Source organism: Pempheris klunzingeri, chromosome 12 (genome assembly GCF_042242105.1).
Source record: "Pempheris klunzingeri isolate RE-2024b chromosome 12, fPemKlu1.hap1, whole genome shotgun sequence".
Taxonomy (NCBI): domain Eukaryota; kingdom Metazoa; phylum Chordata; class Actinopteri; order Acropomatiformes; family Pempheridae; genus Pempheris; species Pempheris klunzingeri.
In genome coordinates, this window is record NC_092023.1 from 21,997,662 (window position 1) to 22,022,485 (window position 24,824).

At 38.9% G+C, this 24,824-nt stretch overlaps 1 protein-coding gene across 1 annotated transcript in view; it reads left to right on the forward strand.

Moving 5' to 3' along the window:
* Nucleotides 1-24,824, forward strand: part of col13a1 (collagen, type XIII, alpha 1) — a 47,694-nt gene that overhangs the window by 11,981 nt on the left and 10,889 nt on the right. Inside the window, exons 9-28 of the mRNA XM_070841622.1 lie at nt 1,455-1,547; nt 2,091-2,132; nt 2,246-2,263; nt 2,918-2,944; nt 3,350-3,394; nt 5,551-5,577; nt 10,289-10,375; nt 10,500-10,526; nt 10,642-10,677; nt 10,791-10,847; nt 10,935-10,958; nt 11,040-11,093; nt 16,167-16,211; nt 16,361-16,495; nt 22,153-22,224; nt 22,420-22,461; nt 22,578-22,628; nt 22,991-23,017; nt 23,163-23,249; nt 24,690-24,725. Of these exons, the coding sequence (XP_070697723.1) occupies nt 1,455-1,547; nt 2,091-2,132; nt 2,246-2,263; nt 2,918-2,944; nt 3,350-3,394; nt 5,551-5,577; nt 10,289-10,375; nt 10,500-10,526; nt 10,642-10,677; nt 10,791-10,847; nt 10,935-10,958; nt 11,040-11,093; nt 16,167-16,211; nt 16,361-16,495; nt 22,153-22,224; nt 22,420-22,461; nt 22,578-22,628; nt 22,991-23,017; nt 23,163-23,249; nt 24,690-24,725 (1,032 nt within the window). The remainder of the gene's footprint in view (nt 1-1,454; nt 1,548-2,090; nt 2,133-2,245; nt 2,264-2,917; nt 2,945-3,349; nt 3,395-5,550; nt 5,578-10,288; nt 10,376-10,499; nt 10,527-10,641; nt 10,678-10,790; nt 10,848-10,934; nt 10,959-11,039; nt 11,094-16,166; nt 16,212-16,360; nt 16,496-22,152; nt 22,225-22,419; nt 22,462-22,577; nt 22,629-22,990; nt 23,018-23,162; nt 23,250-24,689; nt 24,726-24,824) is intronic.

Consider the following 24,824-nt stretch of genomic DNA (forward strand, 5'->3'; position numbering starts at 1 on the left):
CCTAGAACACTATGGGTTATTTGGCACAGATTGGCCTAGTTGGCATCAGCTCTGTCTTGTTATCACAGGTGTGTAGTCTGCTCTGTGCCAGGACACAATACCTTTGAAGATCAGCACGATTTGTTGGCATACATTGAAAACACAAGCTGGACTAACCTACTGTACAGAGATCACATTGCCTCCCCATGATAAATCGGATATCTGATATCTGATATAATGGGATTTCATCATGATGAAAATCAAATTATGGCTGATTCATTTTTTTTTTCGCTATAATACTCTGTCATTAATGTAGTGTGCAGAATAGTACATTGGCAGCTGCAATCTGTTCATAATTGCATGTGCGTAGCTCTGAGAAAAGCCCAACATCTACATAAATCATATCTGGACACTGCAGTGCAGAAGAGGAATGATAAAATATAGATCTAATATGGATGGCCATAGTAAGTTAAGTAAAGCCAGCTGTTTGTTCTAGGAACTTCTTAAAGTCAGAGCATGTGTGCAAATAAATCATTTACTGTTGCATAATCCATTAAATGTCATGCCTCGCAAACTTGGTGATCTTTTTGATAATTAATATTTATATACTAATATAAAATTTGCTGGAATTAGGAAACTGATTTTTATGAGATCCAAAGGATGACTTATGGAAATTATTTTTAGTATGAATCAAAGGAAAAGCAGATACACATCTTCTGTGATCTCAAATTGAAACTTTACCCCCTTTTTTTTTTTTTTTTTTTTTTTTTTTTTTACAAAGAAACAGCATTATAACCACATCAGTGATAGACACTCTAAACAGAGGGTGCATGTGCTAGCCTGTACTTGGACTTTTTCGGCTCCAGTGTCCCTGTCAGTTAATGGAACTTGGTCATCATGTGAGCTAAGGACCAAACATTAGCAACATAACAAAACAAATCCTAACCCCTGTTTCTGTTCAGAGACGGACACCGATGTCAGATGTGAATGTATCGTATTTTTCCTTGGATTTTTCTCCAGCCATCCACTGACTTCTCGTCAGTTACAGTGACCACTTAACAGTTGTTGTTGTGAGCAGTTTTGGTCTCACGTTCACAGACAGCTGAATATCTGTTGCTGGTACACTGTCAGTTTGACCCCAGGTTTGGGAGCCGTTTCCAAGCCCTTAGCCCAAACCATACCTTGAACCCCACTTACAGAGAAGGACTCTGAAGTGAGTGGATGGCAGCAGAAAGCCCAGGAAAAGCTAATAAGAGAAACTTGAGTTTAGAATATCTCCCTGGAGTTCCCAAATTCAAGAATTAATCTTTGTGCTCAAGCATTATAACCGCTTGCCTTGCATCTCAGCTAACACCTCAGTCTTTTTTGCAACCCCTCTGCTATAGTTATTTGCAGTGTATTGTGAGTTAATGGTGGCATGGCCAGTGTTGTGAGGCTCATTCCAGCATGGAAGGTTTTAACTCAAAGTCTCTCAGCAGGGTGAGCCTGGAGCACAGGGACCCCCAGGACCTCCAGGGCCACCTGGACCCCCAGGGCCCTCAGGCCTGAATGGAGCCAGTGGCCCACCAGTGAGTCCAAGCCCAAATTCACCCAGAATTTGACATTTTACCTTTACACCTGTTAGCCACCTCATGAAACATTTCAGCATTTGCACAACAGAAGTTATTGGACAGACACTCAAAAACAGTATAAACCTTTTAATCAGCTAATCCCTGAAGCAGAGTTAAATACGTTCTCTATCATGCTGTGGGCTTTGTTTCCTTCCTGTGGATTATGACTCATTCAGGTCATTCAGGGAGTTATGGTACATCTGACTAGTCACATAATAATACAGAAGTGCCTGGAAAGCAAATACATAGATACATCAGGTGAGCCAAAGACTATAGTTCACTCTAATTTAAGGTGCAAGTGGAAGCCTGATGTAAACTAACTTTATTATTGTTCTAGTTGTTAATTATTTTAGTGGGGAAACTACTCAGAATGTATTGTTAGGCTCTCACTACTGTATATTCACAAAGCATAGCTGCAAATTCAAATGATATCATGGAACTGTTATTACTGAAAACAGTAATGTAGATTTAGTTTAAAGATTTTTTGCTCTTTTCATGCAGGGTAAGCCTGGAGAACCGGGCAAACCAGGAAAAGACCCAAGGGTAAGCTTTGGTTCAGTGAGTCCTCCACCTTTATTTTTCCAGAATCTTCTTATTATGGAAATCTTGCAGGTGTGACATTGATCTTCCTGTGATTTTGCACATTGTCTCCGCAGCTTTTACCCGGACTGAAGGTAAACGCATTTCTCTTCTTATTAAAGAGTTTGGTCTAGACCTGCTCTTTTTGTAAACGTCTTGAGATAACGCTGTTGTGAATTTGCGCTCTATAAATAAAGATTGATTGATTGATTCTTGTGCAAACAAACAAATGTACAATTCTGAAATATTTGATTAACATCGCTGTGGCCTCTCATGACTCTAGAGATATTGCAAAAAAAACACACTCAGGCCCAAACAACACAAGCCGAATGAAACAGAGATCAGATCAAGATGCTTCCACTTGGTCTTTGAGCAACTGTTCTGACATTCAGACCAACCCCACCTAGACAATACTACATATTCCCATTGGATTGGATTAGTAGAATTCCACATGATGCAATAACTGTCAAATATTATTTTAAATGAGATTATGAAAGTAGAGAAACATACAGAATCCTGTAAACACCTCTCATGGTGGAAAAGTACCTCACTGTGTTTCTCACTTATGATATGCTTCAGCATGAGCAGTAACAGCTGAGTTGGGCTCAGCACCAGAGAAGCATCTAGTTAGAAAACCTGATTTTGAAACCCTCAAAATCAAGCCTCTTCCTCTTTCTTTTCAGTATATCTGTCCATATTTAAGTATTTTATATCAGTAACAGTGTGCACACTTTGTTTTATCTCTCCAGGGTGAGCCAGGTTCTCCAGGACAAAAGGTGAGCTCTCTTTTGAAAAACAGTATGGTCAGTAGAAGCCAGGATGTGGATAGATTGGCCAGGAAATACTTAGTCTAGTGCACAATACACATTGTTTGTTGAATATCCATGATGGATTTCTCGTTGTGAACAGAATGTATTAACTATCTATTTTCCCCACTAAAGATGGATTTGTATGTATCATGTCCTTTCAGATACTTGCAGGAATTAATGCAGAAAGGGAAGGAAGTTCATTGTATTTTTTCTTGTTTGTCTTGGTTTTCTTGTTTTTCTTTGGCTGAAAAACATACTGTTTTATTGTTTTCACAGGCAAAAAGAATAGCTATCTGCGTGCAATAAGGGAAGGAAGTAGGCAAAACTTTTCACTTTTCTGCTTTTCTTAATTGTCTTTCTGCCTTTCTACAGGGTGACCGCGGTGATGTCGGGCTGCCAGGTGCCAAAGGCCCAACGGTATTCCACCTTCTGTCTGTTATACAATTTAAATGTTCAAACATGGTGTGTTTCACTGAGAGGTTCATGACATGAAGATTGTGAAAGTAGTTAAAGTTTGTCTTCATAAAACATTCACATGCCATATGAATATTCAAATGGGTTATGGATCACTGTGATCATTCCTCTGCTCCACACTGAGTGTTTAGTGATCCTTTCCTAACACAATTACACTGTAAGAAATTTAGAACACATTCCACTGTACATGTTCCCTTGAAAAACATGAACTCAATTAAAGCTTGAAAGCTTGAAACACTGTCCAAAGAGAACCCAAAGAGAAAAAACTAAACTAAGAAAACTGACATTGTGCAAATCAAAACACAAACACTTCCATGAGGAGCACATTACGTATTGAAACATACTGAAAAAAAATTCAAGTATCATCTGGTGGCTTCTCAGAGTCATTTGTTGAAATAGTTCTGAATACATGGATAGATGGTTTTTGTCAGTTTAGTTGAGTAATGTAGTAATATATAAAGTAATATATATATCTTTATTAAAACAAAGGGTGTGTGCTGCTATGTGGTTTATCACTTGGGTCCTTGCAGCAATGCAGAAGTACAATTTAAGTACAAATCAAGTATGTATCTTGGTAGTCATGTACAGTTTTTTTTTCGTCTGTGTTTTGTCTTGGAAACAAGTCTACTGTCAAACCCAGCAGGGAATTACTGTCCATGGAAGCACAAAGACTGTGAGAGTCCTACATGATTTATCCATCTCAGATTGCTGGAGCTCCATATTAGTTTAAATTAAGGTGTAAGGACTTTGGACTTTATTCCTCCAGCCTAGTTGCATCACGTGGTCTTTCCCAGAAAGCACCATATTTTTTCACGTACAATAAATGTTAAAAAAAAAAATTAAAGCAAGCTTTTGGAGTAGATAAGACCCAATGTCATAAATACCTAGGTCCTGAGCTCACAAAATGATGCCAGTAGCATCTGCTGCTACATTTATGGTATTGACATTTATTCAGTGGAAAATGTTTATTGGTTTATTGCATAATAGTCTCCTTAGTATTGAATGAGCAAGGATGGATAAAGCATACAAGCACACAGACGCACACATACACTGTGTGAGTGGCAGCTTAAAGGATCTAACCTTGGCTTTGAATCTGTGTGAGGGGCGAGGTGAGTTATGCCTGCCACAGTCCACATGCTTGGCCCTCTCCACTTTTCCATGGCTTAACAGACTTCCACCGGAGGACACACATCAGACACGTACATGTGAATGGAATAGGGGGGGGGAAGCAAATATAATGGTGGAAAACAAAGGTCAAAAACAACACAAAAGGACAAAATAGCAAAGATTATGTTAGTATGGTTAAGGATCAAAAGAAGCTATCTGTGGCAGACCAGAGACAGAACACCATGGTCTAAAAGTGTTATTGAAGTTGGAGGAACTATATAATGATGCTCATATTTCATTTCAGTAAGAAGCTACATGAAAGATTTGAAGAGAGTTTACTTATGGAGTGTTATCACACAGTTGCATATTTACACATCTAGAGGACATGAGGGATGAAATCAGTTCTAACACACAATGTGCATGTGCAAGTCACAAAATAATGTAAAAGTCGCTTTGGTCACAAATGGGTCGGTGATGATCCTTTGCGGTACAAGAGTGACACCTCTCACTATGATCAAATTTGGTATTGTTGTTTCTTTCCATCCCAAATTGACTCACATGTGTTTGCAGTTATTTTGTCAAGGAAGACCTCTCCTCAGGTTGAGGTTAGGTCAAAGTTGCAGTGCCTCATTTGGTCAAGGTTAGCTTGAACCCATGATTTTGTTTTGTTTTTTGTTGTCTCATGAAATCAGAATCCTTTTTCTGTTTTCTGCCATGGGCTTCATGAGCACATCAGGCTACTGAGTTGGCGGTCACAAAGAGGACAGATAACAGTAATTTGCAGGCACTGTTTTTTCCTAGAGGTTGTACAACAGGGATCAAATGTAATGCAAAATGCTCCTTCAGTATGCACATCCATTCTGTTAGGGTTTAGACACAGACGTCACTGCTGATCATAACGCTTATAGAGGATCTTGTGCTCTGTTTAATGTACTGCTATGATTGTTACTGCTTGGAACATTTACAGAATTTGTCTCTACTTTTCTTCACAGGGAGTTATGGGAGAGAAAGGAATTAAGGTAAGATTTTTTTTACCTTCTCAATTTTCAAGTGTCACAAAATATTAGGATCAGCTGCAGATGAAGGTTCATTCATTAAAGGTAGGTGTATCACAACCTCAGTCCAAACTTATCCCACCCAAGGCTGGGCTTATGGTTGTGATAACCCTACCATTAACATCTTTTTGTGAATGGACAACTTTTGACAAGCCTTTAAATCAAAACATGACCATTGAATCCAGATTTGTATCATGAACAAACTTTAGGTCTTTGTGTTAATCAAATTACTGAGTCATGTTACTTGCTCAGCCTGGATAAGAAATCACCTCTCCACTGGTTTAATGTTTATACAAGGCAAACACTTGCTACCTGTGATCAGGAAACGACACGGTAGAAGGCCCTTATGTCATGTCTAAAGATTTACATCTCCTCCTGTTAGGTCCATGTCAAGAGAAAGCACTCCCTTATTCCCTTGAGCCTTGCTCCTCTTTTGATTTTCCCCTGACTGAAAGGGCGTGTCTACTTTTACGGCACCGCTGCTTCTTTTAGCTGATGTTTCCATACACTCTGTAGGGAGATGAAGGAAAAAGGTTGCTTCCCAGGAAAGAGGGGAGAGAAGGTAGTGTGAGAGTCAAGCATGGAGTGTGTGTGTGTGTGTGTGTGTTTGTGTGTGGAGGGGGCATGTTGAGGTTTATTTATGCAAGGCGGGATTGCAGATGTTGCCGCTGAGTCCTCGGCACTTCAAAAGTCTGCACTTCTTGGCAGAACTGTTGTCCATCTTTGAACGCAGATATCTTGAAATCCCTGATACATTTAAATGCATTTGTGCGGACGTGTAACACTTTGGTAATGAAATGAATGTTAACACAGCTTTACCTGGAAACATTGAACACTGAGCGCTTGTGCTTAGGATCTGTTCATTTCTTCATTTATCTATTATTGTTTTGATGGTTTATCTGGTCTTTTTGGTTCTATTCCTAATTATTTTAGATCTTATTTATCTGATGGAAAACTTTAAATGATGACTATACTCAGCTAACACCAATTCATATATAATCCATGAAAAATCTTTTCATGTCACATTCTATGACAAGAGACATATTTTTGTAACAATTGTAAAGTCCACCTCAGTGTACCAATTCCTTGAAAAGAAGGGGAAAGAACAGAGCAGATGGGAAGACATCAATTAAGTTCTCCATTTACCCACCTCGTTCTATCACTCTTCACTGTGGCCATACATCTGTATGGAGCACTTCTTGTTTTGACCCTCTGCAAGCAAAAAAATGAACAAAACTGATCCCTCTCTTTGAATGGATCTACAGTGCCAGTCAAAAGTTTGGACACACCCTCTCATCCAATGGTTTTTATTTATTTTTGTTATTTTCTACATTGTAGATTAATATGGAACATGTCAAAACTATGAAGGAAGACATGTAGGGATAAGGCTAACGTTATCTATCTTATACCTTAGTCCAGAGTAAGATGCAGAATTATAGTGTTTACCAATGTTTATGGGACCCACAGGACGATTCCTTGATTACTTCTCCTTCATCATCTTTGGGACACCCCACAAGCTTTCCTCAAGCAGGTCACACAGGCCAAAATATCAACTTCATACACAAGACAGCTAATAGTTTCACAGACAGAATTCCATGTAATACTTGATACATTAATGATCCCAAAGGAATATACCCTGTAGAATGTGGGAATAGAAATTACAGTCAGAATAAAAAAATAAATAAATTAGCAAAAGAATTACCCCAAAGTCTTGCCCACTCTGCATAGACCATTTGTGGGCATAGAATCTTTAAAGAGCAAGTAGAAATCCAACATTACAGTTAATCTAATGCACAGACAAGAGGAAAGAGGACTAAATGCAGACACCAAGGCAAAGCAGAAAGATAAAAAGTCACTTAAATGAACAGCTGGCAGAAAAAAAGGCAGTCCGGACAGAGAAAAAAAAGACAGAAGTCTAGTCACAAACTGGCAATAGGTCTATACAAGTAGCAGATTGTTGTAGATAGTAGGAGGGTAGGGGTCAGGAACTGGACACAGGCAGGCAAGTACAGGTACAGATACTAGCAGGAGGGGCTAGAATGGCAGTAAAGCAACAATAACAATCTGGCAGAGAACAATGGCAGGAGGAGCTGAAAAGGGGATAGGGAGTAAGTGTGTGTGGAAGCTACAGTAGGGGATGCAGTAGTGTGGGAACACACTGAGGAAAACTGTGGGACATGGTGTGGAAGGAGTGGCAGGTTGCACTGGGGGATAGGTGACTGACAATTTTGAACCAGATTTCTCTGTGAGATCCAAGGTTTGATATTGAGGTGATCTTAGTTTTGTATTTGTATCAGCTCACTGATATATTGGTAACCTAATCCTGCACATCGGTTACCAAGCACACTATTTCACTGTGTAGTGCAGACATGCAACGTGTACTTCCTCAGAAACAGAGGCAGGATGATTTGGCTGCAGCACAAACAGAATGAAAACAAGTGATCCTGCAGTGTCATTGAAAGATGATTACAGTTCCTTTCAGTGTGAGGGTGACTGATTGGTTCAAATGCATCTCTCCCTGTAGTTTTCCTTTGAAGTGGAATGTCTTGGCTGCATAGCTTCAATAAAGAGATTAGCATATTAATAAATCATGACATGGCATGTGAGTGTAACAGATCCATGTGGGCCAACACCCACTGTATGTCATAGAAAGAGAAATGTTAAAATAGGAACATGGTGGATGAAGGACAAACTGTTGAGGCGAGAGGAATGCTACTAGAAGCATTGAAGCATTGATCAAAGGGAAATGCCGTTTCCTGTTTCAGTTTTTGGTTGTAGGGGAGCATCTGTAATGAACCCTTCAGTTTAGAACCACCAATGCACAGGTCCTCATAAGGACATCTGTACTTTCATCTGACCACAAACTCATGTGCACTAGTAGACACTCCTAATGTTGTCCCTTCCATCTCCACATTATAAGTGATAGATGCGTGTGCAGCCCCATGACACCATGAAGCTACTATACTGTGATGTGTGATTAAAACTTAGGCTTTAAAAATAAGCAGTTTCTCAGAATACAGTGTTCAAATTTGTTATAGTGATAGTAGTAATAGCTGTAGCAATATTATCAGTAGTTGTACTATATGGTGCAATTATACTTCTGCAAACATATATGTACTGTAAATGTTGCATCTCAAATTTTCTTGTAAAAAAACAGTTGCATGAAAATCTCTGAATGACATCCATACACATTATGTGCAGCCCAGAGAAGTGTGCTCCCTGTAGTGCTATGGTCACAATATTATTAGTGCAAACATTAGTACACTACAAGTAGTACTGGAAGTAGTAGTAACTACAGTAGAAGTAGTAGTAACGGTATCATCAGTGATTTTTTAGCAGTTATACTAGTAGTATTTTTAGCAGATAGGATTACAGAAACTCCCTTGCCTAGCAGCCAGCTATGCCCGCTTGTGTGGTCACAGCTGTGACTGTGCATCAACTTTAAACCATCTACTTGTTCCTCTAAAAAGAGGAGCCACAACACACATGAACTAATTGACTCGGGCATATTTTAATTTCTATTTTTAACAACCAATTTCTGAGGGTTCAAAATACTGTGGAAGGCACATGGCATATATTAATCAGTCACAGTTTTTAAGTTCACCATAAACATGGATGGACTTTGAGACAATGGGACCTCAACCTTTTCTATATAGGAAAAAGACACAAGTTAATGAGATAAAAAATGGAAGAGACACATTTTGTAGTCAATTTGCAGTTACATTTTTAGATTGAACTAGTACTCTCAAATTCTCAGAAATAGAAAAACAACTGAGAGATGTTATAGTAATTTTGTATCTATTTATAGTCCCTTTGCATCTCTTATCTAATCATTTGATTGAATTTTCAACGAGAAATATTGTCACTCCCTACTGACGCCTTAAATAATGTATTAATGTAATATATTTCTTTTCAACATCTTGATGACAAAATTGCATCAGCTGTTGTATTTTGTTTCTTTTCCACCATCTTTGACATTTATGCCATCTTGGTTCTGTAGGGAGAACCAGGTTTCCCTGGCACTCCTGGGTTAAAGGTAAAGTCACTTTATTATCAGTGTGGCTGTTATTATATATCTAATCAGATCAGCCAGTCATCAATGTCTTTCTTCTACTGCAAAGGGCCAGGCTGGCAACCCTGGTACCCCTGGCATCCCTGGCATCCCTGGCAAGAGGGGCTACAGGGTAGGCCTGGAATGGAATGAGCATCATAAGTGTCTGGTTGTGCTTCTGTCAATCAACCTTCTTCTGCTAGTAACTGGATGTCTGTGAAGTCAGATATTCATCACAGCAGTATTGTGTGTTTTTAACTGGATAATGCTCTCATTTAATCTCAGTTTGTTTTGTTTTACCTTTCTGTGTTGTTCGCTGTGCTTTACTTTGGAGTGTTATTGGAGTGCTGTGGACTAAATGTGCTCAATAGTGCCCAAAACCTCTTGTCGTTGAGGATAAGGATAGAGAATAGGATATACAAAAATTTCACTGATTGTCAACTTTGACGACATCCAGCATACTGTCTCTTAATCATCTACTGGATAGAAGGTGATTAAGAATATTATAGTAGGCATCAAAATTCTATATTTATTAGTCAAAGCCTTTATGTTATTGTTCTTGTGTGGTTAATAATAATATTTTTCAGTACGTTCAGCTAAGACTTTATTCTCTGTGTATGGCAGGGTGAGAAGGGAGATTCAAGCATTTCCGAACAGGGAATTAAAGGAGAACCAGGTTCACCAGGTCTGCCAGGCCTAATGGGACCCAAGGTAAAGGCACATTGTTTGATTAGTGGATAGATTCCAGCATACACAGCAATGCTTCCATCAAGACAGTAACACTTCAACACAAGCTTGTGCTCATGAAAGTCACTATATGATATTTCTCTTGCAGGGTGACAAAGGCGACAAGGGAGTTAACGTAAGTATAGACAGCTGATAGCATTTGAAAAACATTTTAATGAGATGACTATTTCTATTTTTAACACAAGTTCAAATTATTTATGGAAAATTCAAAGTATTCATTGAATCTTTAGGGCGAAGCAGGTCCAGAAGGCCCAGTTGGACCTAGAGTAAGTCATAACCAGCAGACTCACAACGACATATTACAAATATTGATGAAATGTCCAATTTACAGTCATTATTTTCATAGTGAATTTTAAAAATGGTCTTTCTCTCCTTGTAGGGTCCTCCAGGCCCAACTGGGGAGCCAGGAAAGGCTGAAATCCACAACAATGAAAATGTATGTCACACATGTTGAGCTGTACTTTTCTCAAATGTAAAAAAATGAGAGAAAAAAATTGTATTAACATTTAACATTCCTCCACAGGATATTCGCAACATACCCCTGATGGTAAGTAGTTTCTAGGCTTTATCATGACATGTGAAAACACAGTACTTTTGAAATTCTATTAAATATCATCTCCTCTTTTAGGGCCCCCCTGGATTACCTGGACCTCAAGGGCTCACTGGTGCCACTGGTGCCAAGGTAAGAGACATTTTAGAATGGCAATTGACGCAGGATATTCTCATGCTATTTCATTACACACTGAATTGTTAATGCAACTGTTTATGTTTAACAGGTGTTAAAACCAAAGACTGTATAAAAGAAGTGGGGATAGCTTTCAGGTCTGAAAAGTGAGGCTGATGCGGAAGTGCTTTAAACCTGCATTCTGTCTAAGGGGGGCCATCAGGGGGCATCACCATGGCTCTACCAAAAACCAGATTGTTTGGACATCTAAGAAAATGATCTTAACTCTCACTTGATTTATTACCTCTGTATCAATCAATCAATCAATCAACCAATAAATCTTTATTTATATAGTACCAATTTATAACAAATGTTATCTCAAAACATTTTCCATAAAACAGCAGGTCTAGACCAAACGCTTTAATTTAGAGAGACCCAACACAGACCCAACCAGGCCCTAACTATAAGCTTTATCAAAAAGTAAGATGTAAGCCTACTGTAATTGTAGAGAGGGTGTCTGCCCCCCTTAACCCAAACTGGAAGAAGATACCAGGAAAGGACCAGATAGAGTGTCTTTACAAACTTATTGGGGCAGTCTTATAATAAGGAACTGTAATAATCCAACCAGGAAGTGACAAATGCATGGGATAGTTTTTCTGCTTCATTCATAGACAGGATGGGCCTGATTTTAGCAATATTACGTAGAATGAAAAAGGCAGCCCTGGAACTGTTTTATGTAGGAGTTAAAGGACAAATCCTGACCTAAGATAACTCCCAGATTCCTGTGAATCAACAGATTGGATTCATCTGGCTTTATTGATACACATTTTCCCAATACACTTATGGTCATAATAGCTAGTTTAAGTCATATTCAATATAGCATGATGTTCATTTTGTAAAAAAGTGTAAGAGAATACATCCCAGAGTCTATGAGGTGAGGAGCTGGATGTGCCAGATGTGAGGAAGCTCATGAGTATCGGAAATGTATTCATTATCAACAAACATTGTAACTGTGAAGGCACTCACAGTGTGGCTTTCTGGGCACGTGAAGAGATGAAAGGAGAAATGGAAATACAGCAAGGAGAGTTCAGATAAGATCACATATGCAGAGGCTGTTTAAAAGGTTAATCAGAAAAGAGAAATAATTGAAAGAAGCAGAGCAGGAAAACAAACTACAAAAGAATCAGACCAGACAGATAAAGGGTCATGGTTCATAAAGTCATGGTTGATTTGAAGAAGCTAGTCACTTTCATCTCAGGGGTCGAAAATGCTACAATGGAGATTAAATCCAAAACAGAGAGAATACAAATCATTGTAAAGCCAGCAGATCATCTTCTACATATCAGTGGACTCACATGGGAAGAGGTGAGGAATGACTTCAGGTCAGGTCAGCCAGGAGCAATCACGGGTGGGATAGTGCTGGTCCTCCTGCTACCACGGAAAGCTAGAAGTTAATGGACAGTAACTTGAAAAGTATGTTGACGATTTATCCAGTTAGCTGGAGGTCATATGAGTACAGGAAACATGGTTGAGACCAATTTTAGATTTCAGAATGGTTGGGTATGTTTCTGTTAGGAGTAATAGGAGAGACAGAGTAGGGGGAGTGTGCTACATTTTATTAAGGAAGATAGATAGACAGACAGAGGAGTAAAAACAGATGCAAATGATGAGGAAATTGAAGAACTGCTAAAAGAAAAGAGCATGGTTTGTTTGAATGGTGGGAGAGGGACTAGGTTTGATGTGCACACAGAAAACACTTCAGCACTAGATCTGACCTTAGTTTCTAGGAATTTAGCAGGGATATGTGAGTGGGGTGTATTGGTAGAAACATCAAAAGGTAGTGATCATTTTCCGGTGTTATATATCCTATTAATACAAAGGAATAACCAAGAAGGGAAAATATTGGGGAAATGTGTATTTAGTAGTGCATAAGAAATGTTTAAGTATTTATCAATCAATCTTTATCAATCAGTCTTTATTTACATAGGGCCAATTCAGAACAGCGTTATCTCAAGACGCTTTCCATAAAGAAAAGAAGGTCTAGACCAAACTCTTTAATTAGAGAGAGACCCAACGATTCAGGAATTCAACATTAAGGATTCAAGAATCCCCACATGAGCAGCATCAGATATTATATTAGAAAACAGTGGCAGGAAGAACTCCCCTTTAACAGGAAGAAACCTCGAACAGAACCACTCTCAGAGGTGGGGGGGCTTTCTGTCGGGGTCCGTGTTGGGTGGAAGTTGGACAGAGAGAGAGAGAGAGACAAAACAAACAGCAGCCAAAATAGTAACAGCAACTAGTGCTGACAATAGGAATCTGACTAATAATTACCAATATGATAACATTAAAAAACATGACAATAGTTAATATATGAATAATAATAGTATGACTAATATTGGTAAAAAAGTGTTGGTGTGCCGCCAGACCACGATCCACATATCATAACCTGAGAGATGAGAAAAGCACAGAAAGGCTCCGGGGAAGATACCAAGTTAGTAACAGACATTGCACAGACATGAAGCATAAAGATGGAGAGGAAGAGGAGGAGAGAGGAGCCCAGTGCATCATGGGAGTCCCCCGGCAGTCTGAGCCTAACTAGGGGCTGGTCCAAGGCCTGATCCAGCCCTAAACTATAAGCTTTATCAAAAAGGAAGGTTTTTAGTCTACTCTTAAATGTAGAGAGGGTGTCTGCCCCCCGAACCCAAACTGGAAGGAGGTTCCACAGGAGAGGAGGCTGATAGCTGAAAGCTCTGGCTCCATCACTACTTTAGAGGACTTTAGGAACCACCAGTAGGCCTGCAGTCTGGGAGCACAGTGCTCTAGTGGGGTAGTATGGTACTATGAGTGAGTGCTAGACTATGAGTGTATTGCTTATGGTTCAGCAACAAAAAGCTCATTAAAGGAGTTGAGGGTGGTGCAGGTCCGCTCTTCTGGTTGAGGTGGGAGAACAGTTAATGATGGAAAATCTTGGAGGACATTCTGAAGACAGACATCCAGCTACAAAGATACTTGTCTCATGTTGGGAAAGAGAAAGGGCTAAACAGGAGTGTTTTCCATGGAGAAGTGAGGAATTGGCTAGAAGCATGACATTAAGTTAGAAGAGCTACACTCCTACTGTACCGTTGTCAGTAACACCACCCTGACTGTTTCCCTAAGTGCCAGATGATTTTTATGTACTGGAGAAAATGCAGATGCTTAAAGATTTTGGAAATATTACAGTCTTGGTTGAAGATGGGTTCACAACATTATATCAAGCACCCATCCCAGTATATACTGATGGATCCAAGAAACCTAAGACAGGGATGACAAGTTTTGTTTTCACTATATCATCCTTAAAAGTTTTTGTTCAAAGAAGGACATCAGATCATTTGTCTGTATTATAGTTGAGATGATGGCATTTGCAATAGCATTACATTCAATAGAAGAATTACAGCTTAAAAAAGGTTATCCTTTGTACAGATTCATGTTCTGCATTAATGTCATTGCAGTCAGAGAAGTTGGTGCAGTGAGGACAGCTAGAAAGAACACTAAAGAAGAGAACATTTTAACATGGCTGAGGGTAGAACATACATAATAAAACACGACATTTAATAGGCCAGCATCCCACAGGATTATGTGAGTATTGTCAGGTAGTCAGAGGAACATGTCATTCTTCACTGTCAAAAATACTCTTGAGAGTGTGAGATGTTAAAGAGGGAGATCAGGAAGAATGGAGGAACTTTGTCTCAAAAGTGTTTTGGCATTAGGTCTGAGAAATTATTACATTATTTGAAAGAATATATGCTGATTAAAAGAATTTTGTGTTTAGATATAGCTAGGTTTTTTATCATTTAGTCACACTCCAACACAGTAGGTGGTGTTAATTCAACTTAAACATTGGTGGAGCAGGGCCCCAGTGGCTCACTTGGTAGAGCATGTGCTATTAAAGGCTTAGGCCTAACCGCAGCAGCCCAGGTTCAACTTCAGCCTGTGGCCCTTTGCTGCATGTCTTCTCTTCTCTAATCTGTTTCCTCTCTTTCCTATCCTGTCACTATCTAATAAAGCTGTAAAAGCCAAATAACTATTTAAAAAAAAAACATTGGTTGCCACCTGCCAAAAAAACAAAAAGAAGAAGAGGAATGGCAAGAGCCATTAAACCATTTTGAAAATGCTTACACTCCAGGCTTCAAAACAGCAGTCCACAAACGAAATGATGACGTCTTGGTGGCTACGTCTCAAGACATGGCCAGAAGACTGAGTAATAATGCAAGCATCTTAGTTCATGTTGTACTTTGGTGGTGCAAATTTCCTAATACTGTGTTTACACAGGAGGCGTAGCATGAATGGCAGCAGCAGAGCAGTAGCAGAGCAGAGCAGTAGCTGCAGCCATCTGTCTATCAACGTCTAAAACAGGCAACTTCAAATAATCAGAACAATTTATCTATTCTTTCAATGAAGAAATACTCTCAACTTAAGATATAACTGATGCATTAGCAGCCTCTGCCCTAACCTCTTCAGGAGCGGCTATTGCCCTTTTCATACGAATACTTGCTTCTAACTGTTGACAGGCCGAAGCCTGCTTAATACTGATTTGTTCAACCACAAATGCATAACTGATGGTTATCATAAATCCAATTGCCTTGGAATGTTAGCCCAAGGCCTATTCAGACCAAAATGCAGCACTCGCATTTATATGTATGAGGGCAGTCAGACAGTGCAGCTTAAAAAAAACAAAAACACATTTGACAGGAACTGGGAAGGCTAATAAAAACCATGCAAGCACATAACAATGCCGTATTTCTATTTTTCACTATAGCACTAGAGCACTATATAACACTGTTTTTGATTGAGAGACCAATAAATTCAACTCTCTTACTCAAACTGGACTTCCTGAATCAGATTTCATGTCTCACTGGTACCTGATGCAGCATACCCCCACTAATGCAGCCCCTTGTTCTGATTTAAGCATTTGGTCTAAATGCCTACTAACAAACTTGCAATTAATGAAATTACTAGAAACCAAATGACATACAGTGAACTGGGAATTCCTGAGGGTCTTAGGCTCGGTGGCTCTGGGGAGTTTGTAATCCAGCCTTGCTGTGTCCTCAGGGTGAAGTTGGTCTACCAGGTCCTCCAGGACTGGATGGAGAGAAGGTAATATTTAGTTATTAGCTAGGCAATTTAATACTTACATGAATGTTGCAAAGACAAATATGCAGATCATCCCCATGTTAGCTTTTATGTAAAATATGTCATATGTCATAGCTTCCTTTGAGTACAAATAAGCCCTCTTGTGTTTTCAGGGACCCAGAGGGAAGCCTGGAGAGCCTGGTCCCATAGGCCCAGTCGGCCCTGAAGGTCCCAGAGGGGAAAATGGTGTCATGGGCTTTTCAGGGCCCAAGGGAGACAAGGGAAACATGGGTCCATCTGGATCACCTGTGAGTAACTGTTTTAGGCACACGCCACTCCACATCATATAACTGCCTTGCGTTCCCTGACCAAAGCCTGAGTCCCACATCTGACATTAACCAGAGGGAAGGCCTTGGTTTTTGCAGCTGCCCTCTTATTATCTAATTAGAGACTTAGTAGCTTCTAAGAGAGCACGGGAATGACACTGAGTTTAACTTTTAATTCACTGTGGCATGGATCCCAAATGTACCCCAATATACTGCAAAAGGCTGTGCTATTTGTAACCCTGTGTTACTTCAAGATCCTGCAGTAATTACCTTATATGGTCTGTCTGTAAGTGTTAACGCCTTTCTAGTCATTTCAACTACTCAAAGCGCTTTTACATTACATCCTCATTCACCCATTCACACATCATTAATTTAGGAGGAATCTTGTAAGTTGGAGTTCTTTCACACACATTGGGGTTCAGTGTCTTGCCTAAGGACACTTTGACATGGTGACTCAGATTGACTCTGCTGACCTTCCGATCAATGGATGACCCACTCTACCTCTTAGCCTCTGAGCTTATACAGTATCTTATGTTTTGTTTGTTTGTTCTTGAGGTCAGATGGGCACCATTGCGTCCCTGACTGCAGCATCCCCTTAAAGCTCAGAAAATTGGTATTTGTTTGTAAAAGACGATTTGTCACAAAGTTGCATTAGTTAGTCCCGTATAAAAGTGGTCAATTGTTTTTTTCATGAAAACACCCAAAATGCAACAAAGAATTAGCAGAAGCCTTTGTATATACTTTTACCATGTGGTTTATAAAATTAAATGATTAATAACATCAAGGGCTCATCCCAAATGGTCCCATCATGTATTTAGATTGTGCTGTCCATAATTGACATTTGCAGGCTGTATGAACAGATTATCAAGATAGATTACCCCCATCTCAGTTTTGTAGGAATTTGCAAGTGTGCCTGTTGGAGGGTAGTCAATGATAGCAGAACTAATCAGTAATTCCTTGATTAAGTACAATTACCACTGCAACAATCTAAAACTACTAAACGAACAAAATAACTAGTCATTGTTTTATTTTTTATTATTTATCTTGTTTAAAATCCAATTCTTTGTATACAGAGCTGTTTCACAGAGCATGCGTTTGCAGAGGGTACCAAAAGCCACCAGAGGGCAACCAAATTATCAGTAACTTTAGCTGTAGAAATTGGTGGATGAAGATCAGCAATGTCACGCTCAGAGATGATTTCAAAGGAATCAGCTTGATTTTCTTGGTCATGACTTAGCTTGCCATCATGATAAAAAAAAAAACACCCTTTTATCCCATATTGGAGGGGAGGTACTAACTGTGCACAAACAGAGCAGTGGCACATGTTGGACATTTACACACACGTAGAGACGGCGTTATCTGTGTGTTGTACGGTGTCCCTGAGTGCTTTGAAAGGCGCCTATAGATAAAATGTATTATTATTATTATTATAACTTAAGTCACGGTACAAACTGCTTTCTTTCACAACAGCAAACTGTAACTACAAGAAACATTGCAGAAACAATGTGAATCACACTAACACCAACACTCAAAAATTCCCCCTCCATACAGTTGTCAGAGAAATTGGCTATAAGGACCAAAACCTTTTTTTGCACCAGGCTGTAAACGTGTTATTTCTGCTATAAAGTTGTGCATTTTAACTTGTGTCCAGTGGGGATTGAATATAGACAGTATGTAAGAAGTGGACATGAAGTGACATCACCCAATGGTTTGTATACCACCATTTGTCACCACTTAGTCAATCAATCAATCAATCAATCAATCTTTATTTATAAAGCGCCAATTCATAACAGCGTTATCTCAAGACTCTTTCCATAAAGAGCAGGTCTAGACCAAACTCTTTAATTAAGAGACCCAGCAAATTCAAAATTAAGGATTCAAGAATCCCCTCATAAGCAAACATTAGATATAGTCCCACCATAAAGCTTACCCTGCTTTATTGTCTATTCCCCTCTAAATATGACCATAAATTACCAAACTAATATCATGCTGTATTGAAGAAGACTTGACACTGTTATGACCAGAAGCACACACAGGAAGATATACTCAAAAACTTGACACAAGGTGCAATTTAATGTTGCCCAAGATACAACCAGGACAATGCACCAAAAAGCAGACACTATCAAAAAAAATCACAAATAGATACTAACCTGACTAGACTCAGAAAACACTTATTACAAGAAACTCACAGTAACACTGACTAAGGACGCTGGAACGCTAGACTCAAGGGTACAAGACAATCTGGCACAGGACAGAGAAGAACATAGACAATATAGAAGTAAAGCACATGAACTAAACTTAACAAACTTGACGAGCCAGAACAGACACTAGCGGCTGAGACCATAAACTCATAAGGAAAGTGTTAACTGAGGTGAGGTAATAAATCAAGTGAGAAGTAGGATTAGTTTCTCATAGACTTCCATTCATTCTGACTTCTTTTTGTAAGCAGCAGAGTCACCCCCTGCTGGCCAATACAAAGATTGCAGCTTTGGAGCCAGCCTCAAGTGGCCCATCAATGAATTTAAGTACTAGAGGCTGTAAGTTGGTGCCAACAGAGACAGAGAGACAAACTCTGAAAACTATACTCGAATGCTAAGAGGGTTGTTTGAAAAAGTGAAGGTTCTAAGCGGCAAAACGAATTTCATTGGTTGTCCCAGCTGCCTCTTCTTCTTCTCCTGTAACCGTTTCCACAATCTTAATTGATACCCCTCAACTACAATAATATCACTACATGTCACGCAAACTAGCAAACTGAAGCTTGATCTAAAGATGAAGCTGCAGACAATTAATTCCCAAAGTGACTCGTCCTCACGGCAGTAAAATTCTCATGCATTTTGATGTTTTTATTTTGATTCCAGTTCACCTTCTCCATTGATTTCAGTCACCTGTGGTCACCAGGGAAAACTGAACACTGGAAATTACTCCCAACCAAAGAACAAGACACTTTTTCCACTTTGTTCGACTTGATTTAGATTTTTTTTTTTTAATAGTTTTTTGTTTTTGACAATAAAATGGTACTTTAGTACCCTGAGCTTGGTCAAGGCAAAACATTCCGCTGCCATCCTTGGAAAAGAAAACTCACTAACTATTTTGAATGAGTGAGTGGGTGAGCAACAGTGAGGGAGTGGTTTTACAGCTGCCGTCAGAGCAGACACAGACGTGCTGATCTACACTGTGCTGGGTGAGCAGTATAAATTGTGAATGTAGCTGTACACCTATATAATGAGCCACATTTGCTCGCACTTGCTTATTTTTATCACAAAATAAATCATGCAATCATTCAGAGAAAGACAAGTTCCTGAGTTTTGTGTAGGCTAGAAACATTTTGCTGGTTTTTCCAGCCAGCTATGGCGTAAACTTTGATATTATTATATTTATTTTTCTTGTTGTTGAAATGTGCCCAGTAGTCCAAAGCTTACTGAGTTGCTACTCCAACTTTTTTCAATTGAGTGCAAAAACTTACTGAAATTTGGATTTAATTTTCAACTCAGCAATCCAAAACTGCACATTGTAAGAAGACTCTGCTACAGTTGATTAGTTGATTTTTTTTAATGGGTGTTGAATGAATGGCTTAGTTTAAATAAGTCACCTATCTAATACATTATATATTAATGAGTTATTCATTTATTAAGAGAAGAATTCTCTTCATCTTAAATGAAAAATAAGTTCACCAAATAAGTTCAAATATTTTATGCAAATATTACTCTTTAATTGTAACTAAACAATCTCATAAATGTAGGTGAGTATACTTCCCCCCCCCCCCAGAATTTTAAAGTATAAAGTTGTGGTCAATCACAAGACTTGAACAAGAAGACTGCTCTTCATGGCCTGTGTGAAACCAAAAGGTACTTATTTCAACTGACTTATTTTTATGTGTTGTAAGAAGCACGTGACATAAATCTTCTGTCACTCCTGCCATTTCCGCCTATTTAATTCAATTCAATTCAATTCAATTCAACTTTATTGTCTGTTCCAGGTAAAACCAGAAATTTTTCTTTTGTTATGGCTGTAAAGCAAAGTTTAAAAACCCACATTCAGGCATTAAAAACACCCCAACACATCAACAGCAACAGGTGAAACAAATAAAACACATAAAATAAACTAAAAACACAGTGCAGTCTATTTTGTGTTATTGAGGGCAGCTATTGCAGAGGGGATGAAGGATTTTAGTTCAATGTTCAATGTTCAGTTCAATGTTTAACTTACTTTTTAACCTAAATCATTCACTTTTCCTAAATCTAGCCTTGTTGGAGAATTCTTCTCTACATTTGTGGTGAGAACTAACACTGGCATCTTAGCTACCCACTCGAATAGAATACAAAATAGGCACCACAAAGGGCAGGATGGGACCACAGGGATGGGCTGGAGAAAACAGATCAAAGTACAAACTGTAGTATCAAGCAAAAAACATAGGTAGGAACCTTTGTGAGATGTGCTATGTTGCACAAGGGTCAATAAGGACAGAGTAAACGTGCATGAGGTGTCTGTCATATGTTCCTGTGTTGAGCCTTCATATACATTGCTTATCAAATTTCAATAAATCGCAGATCTGTTCGATAGGATTCAAGTCTGGACTTTGACTTGGCCAGTCCATCAGCTCCTCTACTCCAGATTCCTTTTACATCATTTCAAATACATCATTTTGATTAAAGAGTTTACACATACTGGTGGTTAACCATTACAGAAATTAAAAAAATATTTTGGTAATCAGCAATACTGTTAATTTAGGGCAGGGGAGGCAAACACCTTACACTGGGTGGTGGTCTAATACATTTGTTAAGCACTGTATATTACTCTGCCATAAATATTAATAACAGAATATGAACAACTGAGCATTCAACTGGTTTATCAAGGTCAGAGTATTTCACTTTTATAATTTTTTTAAAAAACCACATGATGCGGGTAAATATTAAGGCATTTGCTTAACATGGAATGTTTCAACAGCATTAAAAATGAGGATTTTAGTTTTCTCATTGCTGACACTAAAGCATATTTTTAATTTCAACACACAAAAAAGAAGAAATGGAGGTATATTGCACCCAGTGCTGATTGGGGTAATGTTTTGAACAAAACTTTCTCCTTTGTCTTTTATACTATGATTCTACCATGAAAATGAACTCATCAGTTCTTTAAATGAAACCCTCATCACTTCTGTGATAGACAACTTACGCTGGCTGTCATTTTATTCCATATTGATTTTAAAAATTGACTGATCAATTTTAAAGCATTAAATGGCCTAGCTCCAAATCATATAAACAATCTATTGTCTCCCAAGGCCCCCGTGATTCCCTTAGAACAGTCTTCCTATTGAGATTAGACTGGCTAAACCAGTAGCATCCCCTCCTAAAAATTTCCTTTATAGGAAAGCGGTTCATTTGACAAATCATTTTTATTTTAAAATTTTCGCTTTACTTTGTCTCCTGGTGTTTTACTGTCCCCGTGTTGTTTTTATTACTATTACCTCAGAAAAATCCCTGACCAGATTTTCATGAAACTGGAATGCATGTCATTATCTGCTGTTCTTTATTTGTGCCGTTTTTATCTCATCTGTTTTATTTACTGCTGTTTTCAGTAAAGCATTTTCTGACCTTGTTAGAAAAAGTGCTATATAAATCCCTCTTCCTTTCCTTGTTCTGTAGGGTTTAGATGGCCCTACGGGTGAAAAGGGGGCTACAGGGGGCTCGGGCCCCATTGGATTACCTGGTGCAATGGTATGCAATGGTGCCCATCGTGCTGCATCTTTCTGAATGTAGTGTCTGCTCTGGCAAAAGGGGAATAGTGGAATACATTTTGTACTCACTCCAAGTGCTGTATGAAAAACTGCTCAATTTTCATTCACTTAATTCCCTTGTCAGACAAGGGAATATTGTCAACTTTGTGTTTTTCTATGTCACCTATTGTCACAGGGTCCTAAAGGCGAACCTGGAGAGGGAGGAAGGTCAGAAATGGTAAGGGTCAGTCATTAACCCACAAGGTCTGACTAGTGCATTGCACAGTAAGAGTGTTTTCTGATCAATATTTTTAATGGAACCTTTTGCTTCTGTTTGTGTGTGTCTGTATTTAGATCTATGGTCCTCCAGGGCCCCAAGGACCTGCAGGACCAGTTGGCCCGGCAGTGAGTCAACTATGCTCTATAGCCCCTAAAACTCATGCTTAAAAGCCTTGCACATGTGCAACATGTTTTCAGTTTATTTGACAGAGTAGGCCTCAGCACAGATATGCTGAAAATGACATTACATTTCCAAATGGAAATGTAATGATTCACAACATGTCATAGTCAGTTCATCTATTTCAAATGAGAAGTAAAATGGAGTTGAAATGAATAAAATAATTAATTGATTAATTGTACATTGATCCCATGTGAAACTTGTATTTCTATTCTCTATGGAGTACTCAAATACACCAGTACTGGCAACATTGGGAAATAGAATACAGTATAAATTGTGTTATTAATCCCACTGTTTTTGTTCCATTCAGGGATCTCAAGGATCTCCAGGGCCTAAGGTGACATATTATTTCCATCAAATAATATCCAACAGCTCCTCATTTTATTAAATCTGCTTCCATTTATATATTGTGTACATCATAGCCATTCTATGCAACAAAGTGTAAGAATGGGATCCTATGTACCCTAACCCTTGTCTCTCAGGGAGAACCAGGCATAGGAATCAGAGGAGAAAAGGGAGCTTCAGGTCAGAAGGGCGACAAGGGAGACAGAGGCCATCTTGGTCTCCCTGTAAGTACATCAGACTTCCTGTCTGTTTACTAGTTTCAGAATTCTTTGTCTTCTATCGTCTATGTGTTCTGTCCTGCCCTTAAGTTTTAGGGGTTATATCACTGCTTCTGTAGAGAAATGTTAGCATTATAAAGCATCAGCCTTAAAACTAACATTGCTTTGAAACTAGTTTAGGGTCAAATATTTTATACTGACTGATGTTGCAGATATTGCTTTTATGTTGCCATTAATCCTGTTAAAATGTTGCATGGAGAAGGGCAGATTGTGGCAAAAAGAAAAATCACCAACATTTCACTCCAAATCTAAACATTCTTGTACAACAACTCTTGTACATTTTTATTGAAAATGTTATTCAAATGATGCTTGGGCCGTTTCATACTCTCCAAAATAGTGTCTTTCACTTTGGGTTTTGGTTCTTTGTTGTAAGTTTACAATCATCATAAAAATCATTTATATACACAGTGTACATTCAGTCTCAGGTAAAAGCCTTGTCCTCTATGACCATATTCATGACTTTGTCATCCTAAGGACTTAGGTTGGCTCAGTGGAGCCACACGAAGTATTCACATGAAAGCGATATGTGTCGCATTATGAATTGCACAGTAACTCTTGTTGACATTTTGAAATCTGTATTGTTTTGTTAAAATAATATGTCATTACGGGCAAGACTGAGCAAGTATCCTCATCCTTTCTACAGCACATACAGTAGCTAGCAATAAAATAAATGCTGCAAATAAATAAATCAGAAATAAATTGTGTTTTGTATCTACAGCATAGACAAAAACAGTACAGAATGCTATGAGAACACAACGGGCATTTTCTACAACAGTGAAAATGAGTTTGCATAATGAGCTAACTGTTAATTTCTGATATTGTGAGTGCGTGATTGTGATGTCATTACAGATATTTGTTATACACTTAATGTTAGCCCTTCCTTGATTTCCTATATGCATGTGTTTTCTGTATTTTTAGCACACATTCATTGTTGAAGCAAAATAAGAAACACATTCACCAGTTTGATGAACCTAATACTTTTGTTGAGCTTTCAACCACATTTTACATAGTGAAACCTACATTGGGTTAACTATGTCCACCCTTGCTCTGGTACATACTGTATCATATGCCCATGTCTACAAATCATGACAATGAAGATATGATATATGATGATATCATGACAATGAAGGTGAAAACAGAGTGTTAACACCATGGCTTGTTGACTTGACGTCAGACAAAGTTACTCACAATTACTGTCACTCACTTTACCTCCACCTATGCCACTTCCATCACCCTTCATTTGTCGTCATCTGAATAGATTTTTCTGTCACTTGAGTCACCACAGCTTCATCCACCCCCCCACCCCCCCCACCCCTATCCCTATCCCAACCCCCACCCTTCTACCACCATCATCTCTGCTCTCTAACTTTGTACAACACTATACAGGGGGCTCATGGGTTAGACGGCAGACCAGGTCCCGTGGTGAGTGGTGCAAGTCCCGCTCCGGTCCCCTCACCCTTCTCCTCTTCATCCGTCTCCACTCCCCTGCTACAGCTTGCTTGTCTGTCATGTCTGCTTGTC